The sequence below is a fragment of the Ahaetulla prasina genome, chromosome 2 (genome assembly GCF_028640845.1).
Source record: "Ahaetulla prasina isolate Xishuangbanna chromosome 2, ASM2864084v1, whole genome shotgun sequence".
Lineage (NCBI taxonomy): Eukaryota > Metazoa > Chordata > Lepidosauria > Squamata > Colubridae > Ahaetulla > Ahaetulla prasina.
In genome coordinates, this window is record NC_080540.1 from 184,906,594 (window position 1) to 184,920,877 (window position 14,284).

General features: G+C 42.5%; 1 protein-coding gene across 7 annotated transcripts in view; it reads left to right on the forward strand.

Annotated features, from left to right (window-relative positions):
* Positions 1–768: 768 nt before the first annotated feature.
* Positions 769–14,284, forward strand: part of SLC44A2 (solute carrier family 44 member 2) — a 191,579-nt gene continuing 178,063 nt past the window's right edge. For all 7 annotated transcript variants that reach the window (XM_058173088.1, XM_058173085.1, XM_058173086.1 and 4 more), the window contains exon 1: positions 769–838. In XM_058173088.1, the coding sequence (XP_058029071.1) occupies positions 784–838 (55 nt within the window). In that variant the 5' untranslated portion in view covers positions 769–783. The remainder of the gene's footprint in view (positions 839–14,284) is intronic.

Genomic DNA, 14,284 nt, shown 5'->3' on the forward strand with positions numbered 1-14,284 from the left:
GGGTCCTATTGGGTTGCAGATGATGGTCCATTGACAAAGGTGGGTAGAATGAGTTTCTACCTCTGGCCTATTGACAAAGGTGGGGGGGAATGAGTGAGCTTGGCTGACACCTTAATGGCCCATTGATAAAAGTGGGGGGTGGCAAGAACTTGCAGGGAGCTGCTTTGTCCTTAAAACATGTTTCTCCATTTCTCATCCAGGGAAATACAATATTCTACCCTTTTAAATATTTTCTAAGATATTTCATTCTTCTAGGAGGGGGGTGGGTGCTAACTTCCTACAAAAGTCTAACAGAATAGTAGAGATAGGCTCTTGGTAGTCCAAGACACCCACTAAATATTCCTAACATGTAAATTTTCCTTAAAATTTTACATTGATTTTGCATTGGAAACATTTATGGAGTAGTTACTGATAAAGAATTTTAAAGGAAGTTTTGCAACCCAAGTATGGGTATGAGCCCTTTCTCCTTGCCGTTTTCCTCTTTTAATGCTTGGCCGGAATTTATCCAGCATTCTATTGAATGTTTTTATAGGTGTTTGCGGAGCCGGAGAAATAGGAGCAATGCACATTCGGTCATCTGAAGTCGCGGCCACCCGGCTTCGGCTACCGGTGGAGCAGCAGCCGGCGGGCTAGCAGCTGAAAACCATCGCGAGGGCGCCCTCCAGGCTGCGGACCCGTGCACTTCCCTTTCTTGCCCCTCCCTGCCTACTCCCAATCCTTCGGCGGCCGCGCCTCAGAGACGCTTCTGCATTGCCTTACAGCAAGCTACGCCTAATTTCCACAATGATGAACGGCGATCCCAGCAACAAGGAACCTGTTGATGCAGATGGGCCTCACGGTAATGGAACTCGCTGCTTTCAGGCGCAGGCTAAGAGAAGTGCACCTTGCCGCTGGAGATCTGGCCCTTTGGAAAGCGTTCTCCGAGGCGGCGGCGGCACTAGGATGGTGGGGCGGCAGCCGAGGTGGGGCGCGGCTTTTTTTTTTTTTTGCCTGGAGCCATTAGGTATCCCGCCGTAACCGGGCCGACGCGGCCGATTTGCTGCTGCTTTCCTGTACAACTGTTCAGAGAAGAATGCCGGGAGGAGAACGTGATCTACGGGGAGCGCCCCTTTTAAAGGGGTTCTTGTCTTTTTGAGGCTTTGGACAGCCAGCCTTTGAGCTGATCGAGACTAGGGTAGAGACTAGGCATCGGCATCAAGCCGGTGTTGCCGCCCGTCAGACTCGAGAACTTGCTCGCCATGGGTTCGTCCCCAACCCTCGTCACTTTGCTGTACAGCAGAAAGGGAAGGTGTCTTATTCCCCAGTTCAGGCTCCAGGCTGTACATTCCAAAGATGGATAACATTGCTTTACTTGGGGTTCTTTAACCGTTCTTTTTCAGCACATCTCTCAGTCGGTTGCTAGGTAATTCTGATTTGTTACAAGAAACACTTGGCAGTTGTGTAGGTGTGTATATTCGATATCAGCAACAGTCCTCCATCTGGTGAGTTGAGATGCTGCTGCCCTGAATACAGTATTTCCTCCTTCTGCAGAGGCTCATTTTCCTTCCAGTCATGGTCACATTTAAAAAAAAAACTCTGGCACAGCTTGCTTTGGGAGTCTATACCATGGTTTAATTCAAGAGAATGTATTGCACTAAATGTGTTAGTCCTCCAATTGTCTGCTGTTATTGACTAAGAGCACACCCTTCTGGAGTATGGATCAAAAAGAAGGGATAGCTAATGAAAACAGCCATTTCCTGGTTGAGATGGTTGTATCAGCAAATATAGGTGTTGGAAGAAATATCCCTCTGGTTCAGTTCACAAGCTGGGAGAAAGACACTGGAAACATGGAGGCTGATTGGAAAGATGGTTTAATGATGAAGCAGAACCACATGGGTTTGTGGTTCTGGGCAACTGACAAAATGGAGTTGAGAGTGGGTTTTTTTATACCTTCTCTGGGCTTTGTATTTGAGCTTCCTATTCCTGTGCAAGAACATGCATTCTATTGGGTGTTATTCCTCAAAATATTTCATTCTTCTAGGAGAGGGGCGGGGCTTCCCACATAGGTATTGGAGTGGGAAAATGAGAAGGAAAAGGAGGTATAGATGATGGACATGTTCGTTACCAAACTGAATAATGTTTCAACCTGGAATCACTCAAAACTGTCAAATCTAAATATGTTGAACCAAGAATCATGCTGGCTTGGGTCTGTAGAAATGGAAATTAAACACATCTGGTAGGCTTTTTGCTGGGCAGATGGATGTAGGAGTGCATTCATGTGTTTGATGAGGATGAGTGAAAGTATTCAAGGACAACTTCTATTCCAGGATTCATACTGGGCATTTCTTCTTTGGTGGTTTACAAGGCCTTATAGCGACACTCAGACATCCCTAAGGCAATATAAATTATATTCTTATTCATCTTGTACCAGAACAGTTTTACTTGGATGACCCTCAAGACAATATTGAATAAGTCACTGATTTCATAATTAGAGGTCTCTAAGAACTAAAGTCAGTTCTTGGGAGATATATATCCTTGTTTTCAAGCTGCCAACCTAAAAGGGGCGGAAATTGTGGTTATAGCAACAGAATCAATTTAGTAGATTAGTGAAATGGTCTGTCTTTGTTTAGCTCTTGAATTGACAAGTATAGATAACAGAAGAATCATATTGGTTCTTCCCAGAATGTAATAAGATTCTGCTTAAGAGCCAGGGGTGAATTCTTGCTGTTTTCTCAAAAGAGTGTGAATTACACAATTCTCAAAATTGTGTAAATTGTAAATTATGTAAATTGTGAAAATTGTGTAAAGGAAGAGATTTTGTTGACAGCTGCTTGCTTTTTATTTTAGTGCAGGAGAGAAGGTAAGCCAGGATTTATAGGCAGGTTTATGGATTACTTACATAGCTCTGACATCTCAATGGCTGAGCAACTCTTCACTTAGACTGCTAAAATCAAGTCTATGTGCAAAACGCTAGGGCGAAGAATGTTCCAATATTGAAAGTAAATGCTGATCAGAACCAGTCCTCCTTCATCCTTTGTCTCCCTACTTTTACTACTACTACTACTCTTCACACACACATACACATTATACCTGACTTTGGTAGGTAGGTCATATGTTTTTATTTATAGTTCAAATTCATAAGGGATCTAAAAATATTTTTATTTTACAATTATTTTAAGTACAATTGTTTAATACAATAATGATAAAAAATAAAGCCAAAAAAAAATTAAAACCAGAACAAAGTTAGCCGGTCCCAACCTGCTAGCTTTTATGACTCAACACGATAAAAATACAGAGACAGATAAAAAAGGCTGCTTGATGAAAATGTAATATTATACAATAAATTAGGATTTAAAAATGAACAGGAATCAGCCAAGAAATAAAATAAGAGCTAAGCCTACCAAATTGCAAAGAGGTACAGGTAATCCTCAAGTTACAGCAGTTCATTTAGTGAAGCATCCCTGTGATCATGTGATCAAAGTTCAGTTGCTTGGCAATTGGTTCATACCAATTGCTGTGTCCCAAGGTCATGTGATCACCTTTTGTGACCTTCTGACAAGCAAAGTCAGTGTGGAAGCCAGGTTGACTTAACAACCCGGTTACTAAGTCTATGTAAATTGCATCTATTGTTTTGCCTTGATCAAGATTTGTAGTCCATATGTTTTTGCAGTGAAGAAGTTGTAAGTTACATGATAATTTTTTTCTGAATCCAAATTGTTTATTAGAATAGAATAGAATAGAATAGAATAGAATAGAATAGAATAGAATAGAATAGAATTTTTATTGGCCAAGTGTGATTGGACACACAAGGAATTTGTCTTGGTGCATATGCTCTCAGTGTACATAAAAGAAAAGATACGTTCATCAAAGTACAACATTTACAACACAATTGATGGTCAATATATCAATATAAATCATAAGGATTGCCAGAAACAAAGTTACAGTCATACAGTCATAAGTGGAAAGAGGTTGGTGATGGGAACTATGAGAAGATTAATAGTAGTGCAGATTTAGTAAATAGTTTGACAGTGTTGAGGGAATTATTTGTTTAGCAGAGTGATGGCCTTCGGGGAAAAAACTGTTCTTGTGTCTAGTAGTTCTGTTGTGCAGTGCTCTATAGCGTCGTTTTGAGGGTAGGAGTTGAAACAGTTTATGTCCTGGATGTGAGGGATCTGTAAATATTTTCACGGCCCTCTTCTTGATTCGTGCAGTATACAGGTCCTCAATGGAAGGCAGGTTGGTAGCAATTATTTTTTCTGCAGTTCTAATTATCCTCTGAAGTCTGTGTCTTTCTTGTTGGGTTGCAGAACCGAACCAGACAGTTATAGAGGTGCAAATGACAGACTCAATAATTCCTCTGTGGAACTGAATCGGCAGCTTTTTGGGCAGTTTGAGCTTACTGAGTTGGCACAGAAAGAACATTCTTGGTTGTCCTTTTTTGATGATGTTTTTGATGTTAGCTGTCCATTTTAGATCTTGCGCTATGATAGAACCTAGAAATTTAAAGGTTTCTACTGTTGATACTGTGTTGTCTAGTATTGTGAGAGGTGGAAGTATGGAAGGGTTTCTCCTAAAGTCTACCACCATTTCTACGGTTTTGAGTGTGTTCAGTTCCAGATTGTTTTGCTTGCACCACAAGGCTAGTCGTTTGACCTCTCGTCTATATGCGAATTCGTCATTGTCTCAAATGAGACCGATCACTGTTGTGTCATCTGCGAACTTCAGTAGTTTAACAGATGGATCGTTGGAGATGCAGTCATTGGTATACAGAGAGAAGAGAAATGGGGAGAGCACACAGCCTTGGGGGGCCCCTGTGCTAATTGTACAGGTATTTGATATGATCTTGCTTAACTTCACCTGCTGCTTCCTGTTTGTTAGGAAGCTTGTGATCCACTTACAAGTCTGTTCCGGTACCTGTAGCTGGTTTACCTTAGTTAGAAGAGTGTCTGGAATGATGGTATTGAATGCTGAACTAAAGTCTACAAAAAAGACCCTTCCATAGGTCTTTGGAGACTCAAGATATTGTAGGATGTAGTGCAGAGCCATATTAACAGCATCATCTGTTGATCTATTTGCTCGGTATGCAAATTTCAAGGGGTCTAACAGCAGATCCATGATAGTTTTCAAGTGGGACAGGACTAGCCTTTCAAAGGTTTTCATGACTATAGATGTTAAAGCAACTGGTCTGTAGTCATTCAGTTCCTTGATGGTGGGCTTCTTCGGCACTGGGATGATGGTAGAGCATTTGAAGCAAGAAGGAACATAGCACATTTCTAGTGATTTATTGAAAATATGGGTGAAGATGGGGGCCAATTGGTCAGCACAGACTTTTAAGCAAGAAGGAGTTATCTTGTCTGGGCCTGGAGCTTTTCCTGGCTTTTGTCTGTGAAATAGGTCCTGCACTTCCTTTTCTGTGATCACTAGGGGTTGTGAACCCAATGAAATGGGGTCAGTTGTAGGAGGCTTGGCTGTTGTTGGTATGTCTGAGATGGGTGTTGTGGAGATAGGTGGCTGTAGTTTCCTTTCAAACCTGCAGTAAAACTCATTCAGGTTATCTGCCAGTTGTTGATTACCTTCAGCCTGGGAAGAAGGTTTGCCATAGCTGGTGATATTTTTAAGAGTTTTCCACATGTTGGCTGGTTCATTTGCTGAAAACTGATTCTTTAGCTTTTCAGAGTAGTTTCTTTTTGCTGCTCTGATCTCCCTTGTTAGTGCATTTCTGGCCTGATTGTACAGCATTTTATCACCTTTTCTGTAGGCTTCCTCTTTGGAAGAGTAGAGATAGTAGAGAGAGTATTAGAGAGTAGATTGATTGTTTCTAGGTGGAGGGTAATGGATTGGTTGATGATAGATTCCATAACTTTACAGGTGACACAGCATAGAGAGATAGGTCTGTAATTTTCAACTAAGCTGGGGTCTCCTTTTTTGAAGACAGGGATGACTGTGGCTAGTGACCAAAGTTTGGGAAGGGAACTGGTCATGAAGGCATTTTCAAAGATTATGCTTAGGGGAAAGCTATATTAGAGGAAAGTTTTTTTTAAGAAGTATGCACATAGTCCATCGGGTCCTATAGATAAGGATGGTTTCAGTTTGTGAAGAGCTTTTTCAACATTTTCTTCAGTGAAATCTATACGTGTTAAGATGTTGTTGGTGCGGTTAGGGAATGTTGGGTATGAGCCATTACTGTTAACAAAGACTGAGCCGAAGAATGTTTAAAGAGGTTTGCTTTAACTGTTTCATCATTATTTTCTTTGCCGTTTGATTCTTTTAGTGGTGGGATAGATCTCGAGTCATTAAGTTTGTTGTTCACAAAATTATAAAAAGCACGATTGGAATTTTTGCACAGAAGGTCTTCTTGCTTGGTGTGGTAATTGGTGCATTCAATTTTTATTTGGTTGCATATATCTCTGTAGCGATTTTTGAAATTAGCTACATGTCCCTTTTTGTTTTTTCTCCAAAGGGATTTTTTTTGGGGATTGGAGCTTTTTTATTGATATGAGTAATTTGTTTTTCCTGATTTTGGTGGTGGTTTGTGGTACGTAGAGTTTAATGACTCTATTGACTTCGAGTAGGAAAACTCTGTAGTGGTCTTCAGCAGTGATACACGTTGAGAATAGATTTTGCCAGTCAAGAAATGAGAGGTAGGTGTTTATAAGGTCATAGTTGGCTTTTTTGAAATTGTAGTTTGGAATACTATTATTATGATAATTTTTGTAAGGGCGTATATTGAGACAAAAGTCTATCATGCTGAGGTCACTGTTGGAAAAGGGTTCTTTTATTTGTAGTCCATAAATTGAGTTTGAGTTGTTGCAGAAGATGAGGTCAAGGCAGTTGTTGAGTCTTGTATTGTTAGTTACTAGTTGTTCAAGACCTAGATTTGTAACAGCGTTGTATAGGGTAGTATGGATAGGTTCAGTTGTACATTTGTTAGTTATCCAGTTAATAAGAGGTATATTGAGGTCACCCCGGAAGATGAGAGGATATGGGCAAGAGATAGCCCAAGTTAGTAGTGAGGTTAACATGTTCGCATGTGCGATGTCATAGTCAGGGGCTCTGTAGCATAGTAGGAATTGAAGTGTGGTGTTAAAAGACAGGTCGCATACAATAGTTTCCGGGATAGCAAGTTTATGTGCAATTTGAACATTTTTTAGATTCAGTGACATTTTATGAAAGATAACTACTCCACCTCCTCTGCGGGTTTCATGATCTGATCTAAAAACATGGTACTCTTTGTTTGAAATAATGGAGTCAGAGATGGATGAGTTCAGCCATTTTTCGTGTACAAATGTACCATTGTTTAACATGAGTATAAATTCAGGCAATTAGTTTACAATGCTTCTTGCGTTTCTCAATTTGCATTTAAGATCTGCTATGTTTGGTGAAGAGGAAATAAGGGGCATGCGTACCTATTTGTTGATGATAGTTGGTTGAAGGTTCTGATCCATGAATATTTGGAGGTTCTGTTCTAAGGGCATTTGAAGGTTGGTTGGTTGAGCTTCGAATGGTTGGAGGTTTTCTTCAATGGGCAGTTGGAGGTTGATTGGTTGAGCTACAGTTGGTTGAACAATGGATGGATGAACGATGGGTGGTTGGGGGTTCTGTGCGACGGGTGGATGGAGGTTATTTGGTTGAGCGACGGTTGGTTAAGATTTTTGTACGATGGATGATTGGAAGTTCGGTGCGACGGTTGGTAGGTTGCTTTGATTGGTGGGGGGTTGGATGTTGGCCAGTTGGTTGTAAGTTTTTCTTTTTATGCAGTCAGCACGGTAGTCAATGTAAAGGTTGGTTTCTCCTTCTTGCCTTCATTTGAGTTCTGTGTGAAGTTCACGAGAGCGAATCCATTGAAGAAAAGATAGGTCTAACTCTAAGTTTGTTGAAGCTGAGGTTGGTCTGGCAATTTTGTTTATGGCTTGAATGAACTTTTTGCTGATCTCATTTATGCAGATGACTCTACAGAATTTTGGTGCCCCTGAGCCATCGCTGTTTTTGTATTCAGATCCATCTCTGGAGACATCCGTTATATCTTCAGAGGAGAGGGTGGGTGAAATGTAATATTTAATAATGTTACAAACTTGAGTAATATCTGATTCACTGGTATTATCTAATCCAAATAATATTGCATTTTTTCGTTTCTGTTCTCTTTCAGTGGTATCTTTAATTAAAATGGCTACGTTGTTTGTTTGTTTGATTGATTGATTAGAATATATTTGCGGTTTAGGTTGTGGATTAGGTAGTGTTTGTTGGGTTGGGAAAAGATTTTGTTCTGTGGAGTTTCCATTTTTTTGAACTGTAAAAATTCTGTTTTCAAGGTTTGTGATATGTGGTTCTAAACATGCTAGAATTTTTTTTTTCTAAATTTGATTGAGTGGACTCTATGATGGTTTGTTGTGACATTAAAGTTGTTTCTATGATATGGAGTCTATTAGACATGGAAATTAGGTAGTCTAATTTAGGTAAACAAGATTGACAAAAATGGATAAATGTGGGATCTGATAGGAAGTTATCTGTAGATTTGTTTATTTTCAGGCAGGAGTGGTGAACATAATTGGAGCATAGTCGGCATATCTCGGATTCTTCATTTTCATTTATTATATTGTTGCATTTATAGCATGTATTTGATTCATTTTGATCATTATTTGTATTGATAGTTTTTGTTTGAGGGTGTTTGGCAGATCTGTTTGAATTTTTGCCTGGCATGGTAATGATCAGTGTGTATTTTACAGAATAATTTTGTCTGCTACTTTTTAAATTCTCGGAACTTCCCACATGGTCTTACAGGGGCCTCCTTTGTTGGTAGGGAGAATTCCTCTCTTCAATCTTTCTTGGGAAAATTTCTCTCTCTAGGTGCCTCCTTAGCTGGTGGGGGAAGTTACTCTTCTCAATCTTTCTTTGGATAATTTCTTACCCCAATCTTTTCTGGGGAAGTCCTTTTCACTGAAACTTTATTTATTTATTTATTTGCTCTTCTTTTGTTGAATGGAGGTGGGCGAAGGGCTGGGCGAGAGAATGGAATGGAGTGAGAGAAAGGGGCCTATGGTGGGGTGGTACTTCTTTGGTGACTCACCCTCAGATGCAGCCCCGCCGGTGGCGTCTGCTTCAGCGGCGGATCGGCATCTGCTTCAGCGGCGGATTCCGCATCTATGCAGCCATCGGCAACAGCGTCCACTTCAGCGGTGGATTAACTTATCAACTGCAGTGATTCACTTAACAACTCTGGTAAAAAAGGTCGTAAAATGGGCCAAAACTCACTTAACAAATGTCTCACTTAACAAACAGAAATTTTGGGCTCAATTGTGATGTTAAATTGAGGACTGCCTTATTTAAAAAATGAACTAGAGATTCAGATCTGCCTCTTTCTTTGTTTCACTGAGTTCTCCCCACCCCTTGTGTCACCTCCCTTTTTCCTTTCACAGGATGTGCTGCCTTTCCCCACCTCCACCCATGTCACCATGACAGCTCTAAGAGAGACTGTCTCCATTCCTCACTTGCTTTTTCTTAATACACAAAATTGTCTTGAAGCAGTTGAAACTGGCCTCACCAGCTAAAATGAGGACCATTTGAAGTAGGGCTTCAGTGGAGCTCCAAGCAGAACTCTTTTTTCTGATTGTTCAGTGAGAATATCTTTTACAATATTGGAGAATATAAGTAACACATGGTTCAATTGTTGGGTTCTTGATTCTTTCTGAACCTGGAGGTTTTGTTTGCTGATATTTCATTATTGTATAGTATAATCAATACTCTGAAGTAGGGAAGTGAGGTTTGATGGCTATTTAAGGATGTGTCGACTGGTAATTTAACATGGAATGTAAGGATTTCAAAACCACTTTGTAGAACAAACAGGCTGGAGTTGAGAATGATATCAGTGCTTCACATCTTCATCCTTTTTTCTTAGAATGCCCTTTCTTGCTTCTTTGCATAGCATCTTTCCCTGGTAGGCTCTAATTGAGATCCGAAGAAGAAGAGATCAAAAAAGTCCTGTGAGTAAGATTTCCCCTGCTGAAACCCTGATCCCCAGCCTGTTTCCAGTGCTAAGCCCGACGGATTGCCTGCGAAGCCTATCAGAGCATGCATAGCCCGGCAGAACGCCTGTGAAGCCAGAGGATCAAGTCGCCCTGCGTGTGCATGGAGCCCTGTGGAGCTTTGATTCCTGGAACCCTGAGAAGCCTGATTGATTCTTTCCCTGCAAGCCTCCAGTGAGCTTTCTTTGATTCTGATTCTTTCCCGGTGTGTTCCCAGAGCCCTTTGAAGTGCTGTTTCCCAGAGCCCCTGGGTGCTGTGGAGGCAATCCTCGTGGAGATACCCAGCGAGCCGATTCTTTATAGAATCCAGTGGAGGCGATCCTCATGGAGATACCCAGCAAGCTGATTCTTTCCGGAGTCCAGCAGAGCCGATCCAGCGGAGCCGATCCTCGTGGTTCATTTATTCCTCGAACTAGATTAATTAATCGCCCCTGAAGCCCCTGAACAAAAAGTACTTCATTGCATAAAAGTACTCCATTACCTCAAAAACCTTACCAATATCCTCTACTTCTCTAGGAAGCAATCTAGCTAAAAATTCAAACAAAAGCAAATAATTTAATTATTTGACTGGTCAGGTAATACTAATTAACCACACACTGTTAATTGATTTGTTGACTGATTAATTAATTTGCTAGACATTGATTTATTATTATTGATTAATTAACATTGATTGATTGATTAATTTGCTAGACATTGATTTAATATTGATTTATTATTGATATTGATTAATTAATTTTGTCAAACATTGACTGATCATTAACCATGCCAGGCAAAAACTCCAAAAACTCCACCACCAAATGCCCACAAATGAAAGAGATCAACAATGACCCCCAACAACTCCAGCATATGATATAACTGTAATGAACCTGTCAAAAACTATGATGAATTCAATAAATGCCACTGTCGTGTCCCACTCCCACTCCGACGAACGAGTCAAGGAAGTCCGTAACAAACTTGGCAACGAAACCTTTGCAGCTTGCCAAGTTCCTTCGAGGTTTATCAGGGCAGGCAGGAGTCCAAGTTGTGATTTCAGCGATAGAGTCCGATATCAGCAAACTACTGATTCCGACTCAAGATTGGAATGCCAAAAGCAGGTCCTTTATATAGGCTGTGGGGTGTGGCTCCATGACTCAGCATTTATCCCCACCTGCCCCACCCCTCCTTCTGCTGGCATCGCCTCTCAGATCTCCAGAAGCGAGAGTCATCCTACTCTGAATTGTCTTCAGCTGGATCTGCTGTCAACTTCTGGGAAAGGAAGGGGTCAGAGGGAGTAGGGCTGAGTAATTCCAGCACCTGGCTGGCTTCCTGCTCTGAAGGCTGAGCCAAAGGAACATACACTGTATGAGTGAGGTTTATCGGGCTTGTCCTTTCACTCCTGGAATCCTCTCCGGGCATGGGCCCAGGGCCGGGGACTGGAGGCATGACAGGCCATTCATCTTCATTATCAGACTTGGAGTCTGATAAAAGGCCCAGTTGGAGACGGGAGGGGCCCGGCTGAGGAGAGGACGGAGGACGAGTCAAAACAGCCACATATGTGCCAAATATGCCCACCACATCTGCCTGAGAATAAGCAAAGTAGCAAATTTTCTATTAGAAACTCCTTGTCAGCCTCCGCTTTATTTAAGCTTTATTTAAGTGTATTTCTCCTAGTAGACTGTTTTACTGTTTATTACTTCGTTAAAGGTTTTCTTCTTACTGAATGTCTTGCATGATTTATGGAGAAGGGAGGAGGTTTGTACTGATATCAGCGTTCGGCTGACATTGCATGTGTGTGTGGTGGGGGGAGATAGTCTTTCAAACAGACATTTGAACTGATTTGACGCATGAATGTAACAGGAATTGCCTGCTTCACATTCCATCCAGAAGATTGACAGAGGGAGAATAAAGGAAGTGAAACTACACATGGCCGAGGAGGAAGATGACATTGGATTATAACTGTTTGAATTCTAGTGGGAGGAGGGTTCAGGAGGTGATATGATGTCTGTGATTTTAGTATACTTTCAGTTCTGGCTTAGCTTCATAGCAATCAGACTTGTTTAGTAAAAATTACCAATTTCTTCAAAATGATGGAGTTGGGTCTTTATTTTCTTAAACATTGATCTGAGGCAGGTTGACATTAAGCCAGAACTTCCAAAAAAATCAGTCATCCAGGATCACAACCGAGGGGACTGAAAACTTTTTCTTAATGATGTCGGAGCAAAGCTGATAATGAGCAGCTACCAGAGACATCAATCACCTCACAGCTCGAAGACTTCTCATCCCAGAAATTTTCCAGAGGAGCTGATAATAAATAAATATATCTGTTCTGGGACAAAAGCCAACCCCAGAAAGGGAACTGGAGGATGAGGGAGGAGGCTTGGCTGCCGTATCGCACCCTCCTCAACAAGAAGGAAAAGTTCCTGCGGAATGGCAAAAGAAATTGGAAACAGTGGTGAGACGGCTAAAGGAAAATTTGGCCCTACAGATTGAAAACCTCCCAGGACCGGGTGAATGGCCATCCCTCAACACTCAGCACATTACAACACGTAAACAGGAGAAGAAAAGGATCTCCAACTGGCAGCATGAACAGCAAATTAAGGATAAATTGCAGATCGCTCAGGCTGTCAGACTGTATCGGGAAGTGATGGAGCGACAAACAGATCATGAAAGGTATGAGACCCACACCCAAAAACCCTGGAGGGAGAGGGAAGAAGTGGAAACAGGAATTTTGACAGCCACTGGGGGAACGGCATACAGCAGAGAAATTCTGGAGGAACGAGAGCCTGAGCTGCATTCTCCAGGGGCTGCAAATTTTGATAGAGGCTGGGGGACCCCTGCTGCACAAATGTTGCCTCACAGAAGGAAAAAACCTAAAATTCCCCCAATTCCCCGGAAGTTTGATGGAGACCCTCAGGAATTAGGGTTATTCCAAGCTATGGTGGACAGCCACATGCAAGAATGGGGTGAAGATTATCTGTCAGAAGCCTCTAAAGTGAGAAGCGTGACCCAAGTCTTAAGTGGTAGGGTGGCTTCCTGGTACATGTCCCTGTACCAGTATGTGTCCCTGTATCAAGAGAATTCCCCTCTTTTGAAGAACTACCACCACTTTATTTATTTATTTATTATTTACATTTCTATACCACCCTTCTCCAAAGACTCAGGGCGGTTTACAGCCAAGTTAAAAAGACATATACAAAAATTAAAACACAATATTTGAAATTTAAAAATCTGAAACCATAAGGCCGAATATTAAAATAACAAGTAATAAAACCACTCAATTAAAAATTACTCTTAGGCCAACCCTGCTCGTTGAAACAAAAAAGTCTTGAGCTCGCACTTAAAGGCCCGGAGGTCGGGAAGAAGGCGTAGCCCCAAAGGCAGTTCGTTCCACAGGGTAGGTGCCCCCACAGAGAAGGCTCTTCCCCTGGGGGCCGCCAGCCGACATTGTTTAGCTGACGGCACCCCGAGGAGACTCTCCCTGTGGGAGCGCACAGGTCGATGGGAGGCTATTGGTGGCAGTAGGCGGTCCCGTAAGTAACCTGGTCCTATGCCATGGAGCGCTTTAATGGTGATCACCAACACCTTGAATTGCACACGGAAGACCACCGGCAACCAGTGCAGCTTGCGTAGGAGAGGTGTTATATGGAAGCTCCGAGACGCTCCCTCTATCCCCCACGCAGCCGCATTCTGTACCAGTTGAAGTCTCCCGGTGCTCTTCAAGGGGAGCCCCATGTAGAGAGCATTGCAGTAATCCAGGCGGGAGGTAACGAGGGCATGAGTGACCCTGCATAACGAATCCCGGTCCAGGAAGGGACGCAGTTGGCGTATCAGGCGAACCTGATAAAAAGCTCCCCTGGCAACGGCCGTCAAGTGTTCTTCCAACGACAGCCGTGCATCCAGGAGAACGCCTAAGCTGCGAACCAACTCCCTGGGGGCCAGTGACTTGCCCCCCACAGTCAGCGATGGAACTAGCTGACTGTACCGGGACGCCGGCATCCACAGCCACTCCGTCTTGGATGGGTTGAGTCAAAGTCTGTTCATCCCCATCCAGACCCGAACGGCTTCAAGGCACCGGGACATCACATCGATGGCTTCGTTGGGGTGATCCAGGGTGGAAATGTACAGTTGAGTGTCATCAGCGTACAGCTGGCAACTCACTCCAAAACCACGGATGATCTCCCCCAACGGTTTCATATAGATGTTGAACAGGAGGGGCGAGAGAACCGGCCCCTGTGGCACCCCACATGTGAGGTGCCTCGCGGTCGATCTCTGCCCCCCCGCCAACACTGTTTGCAAGCGGTCGGAGA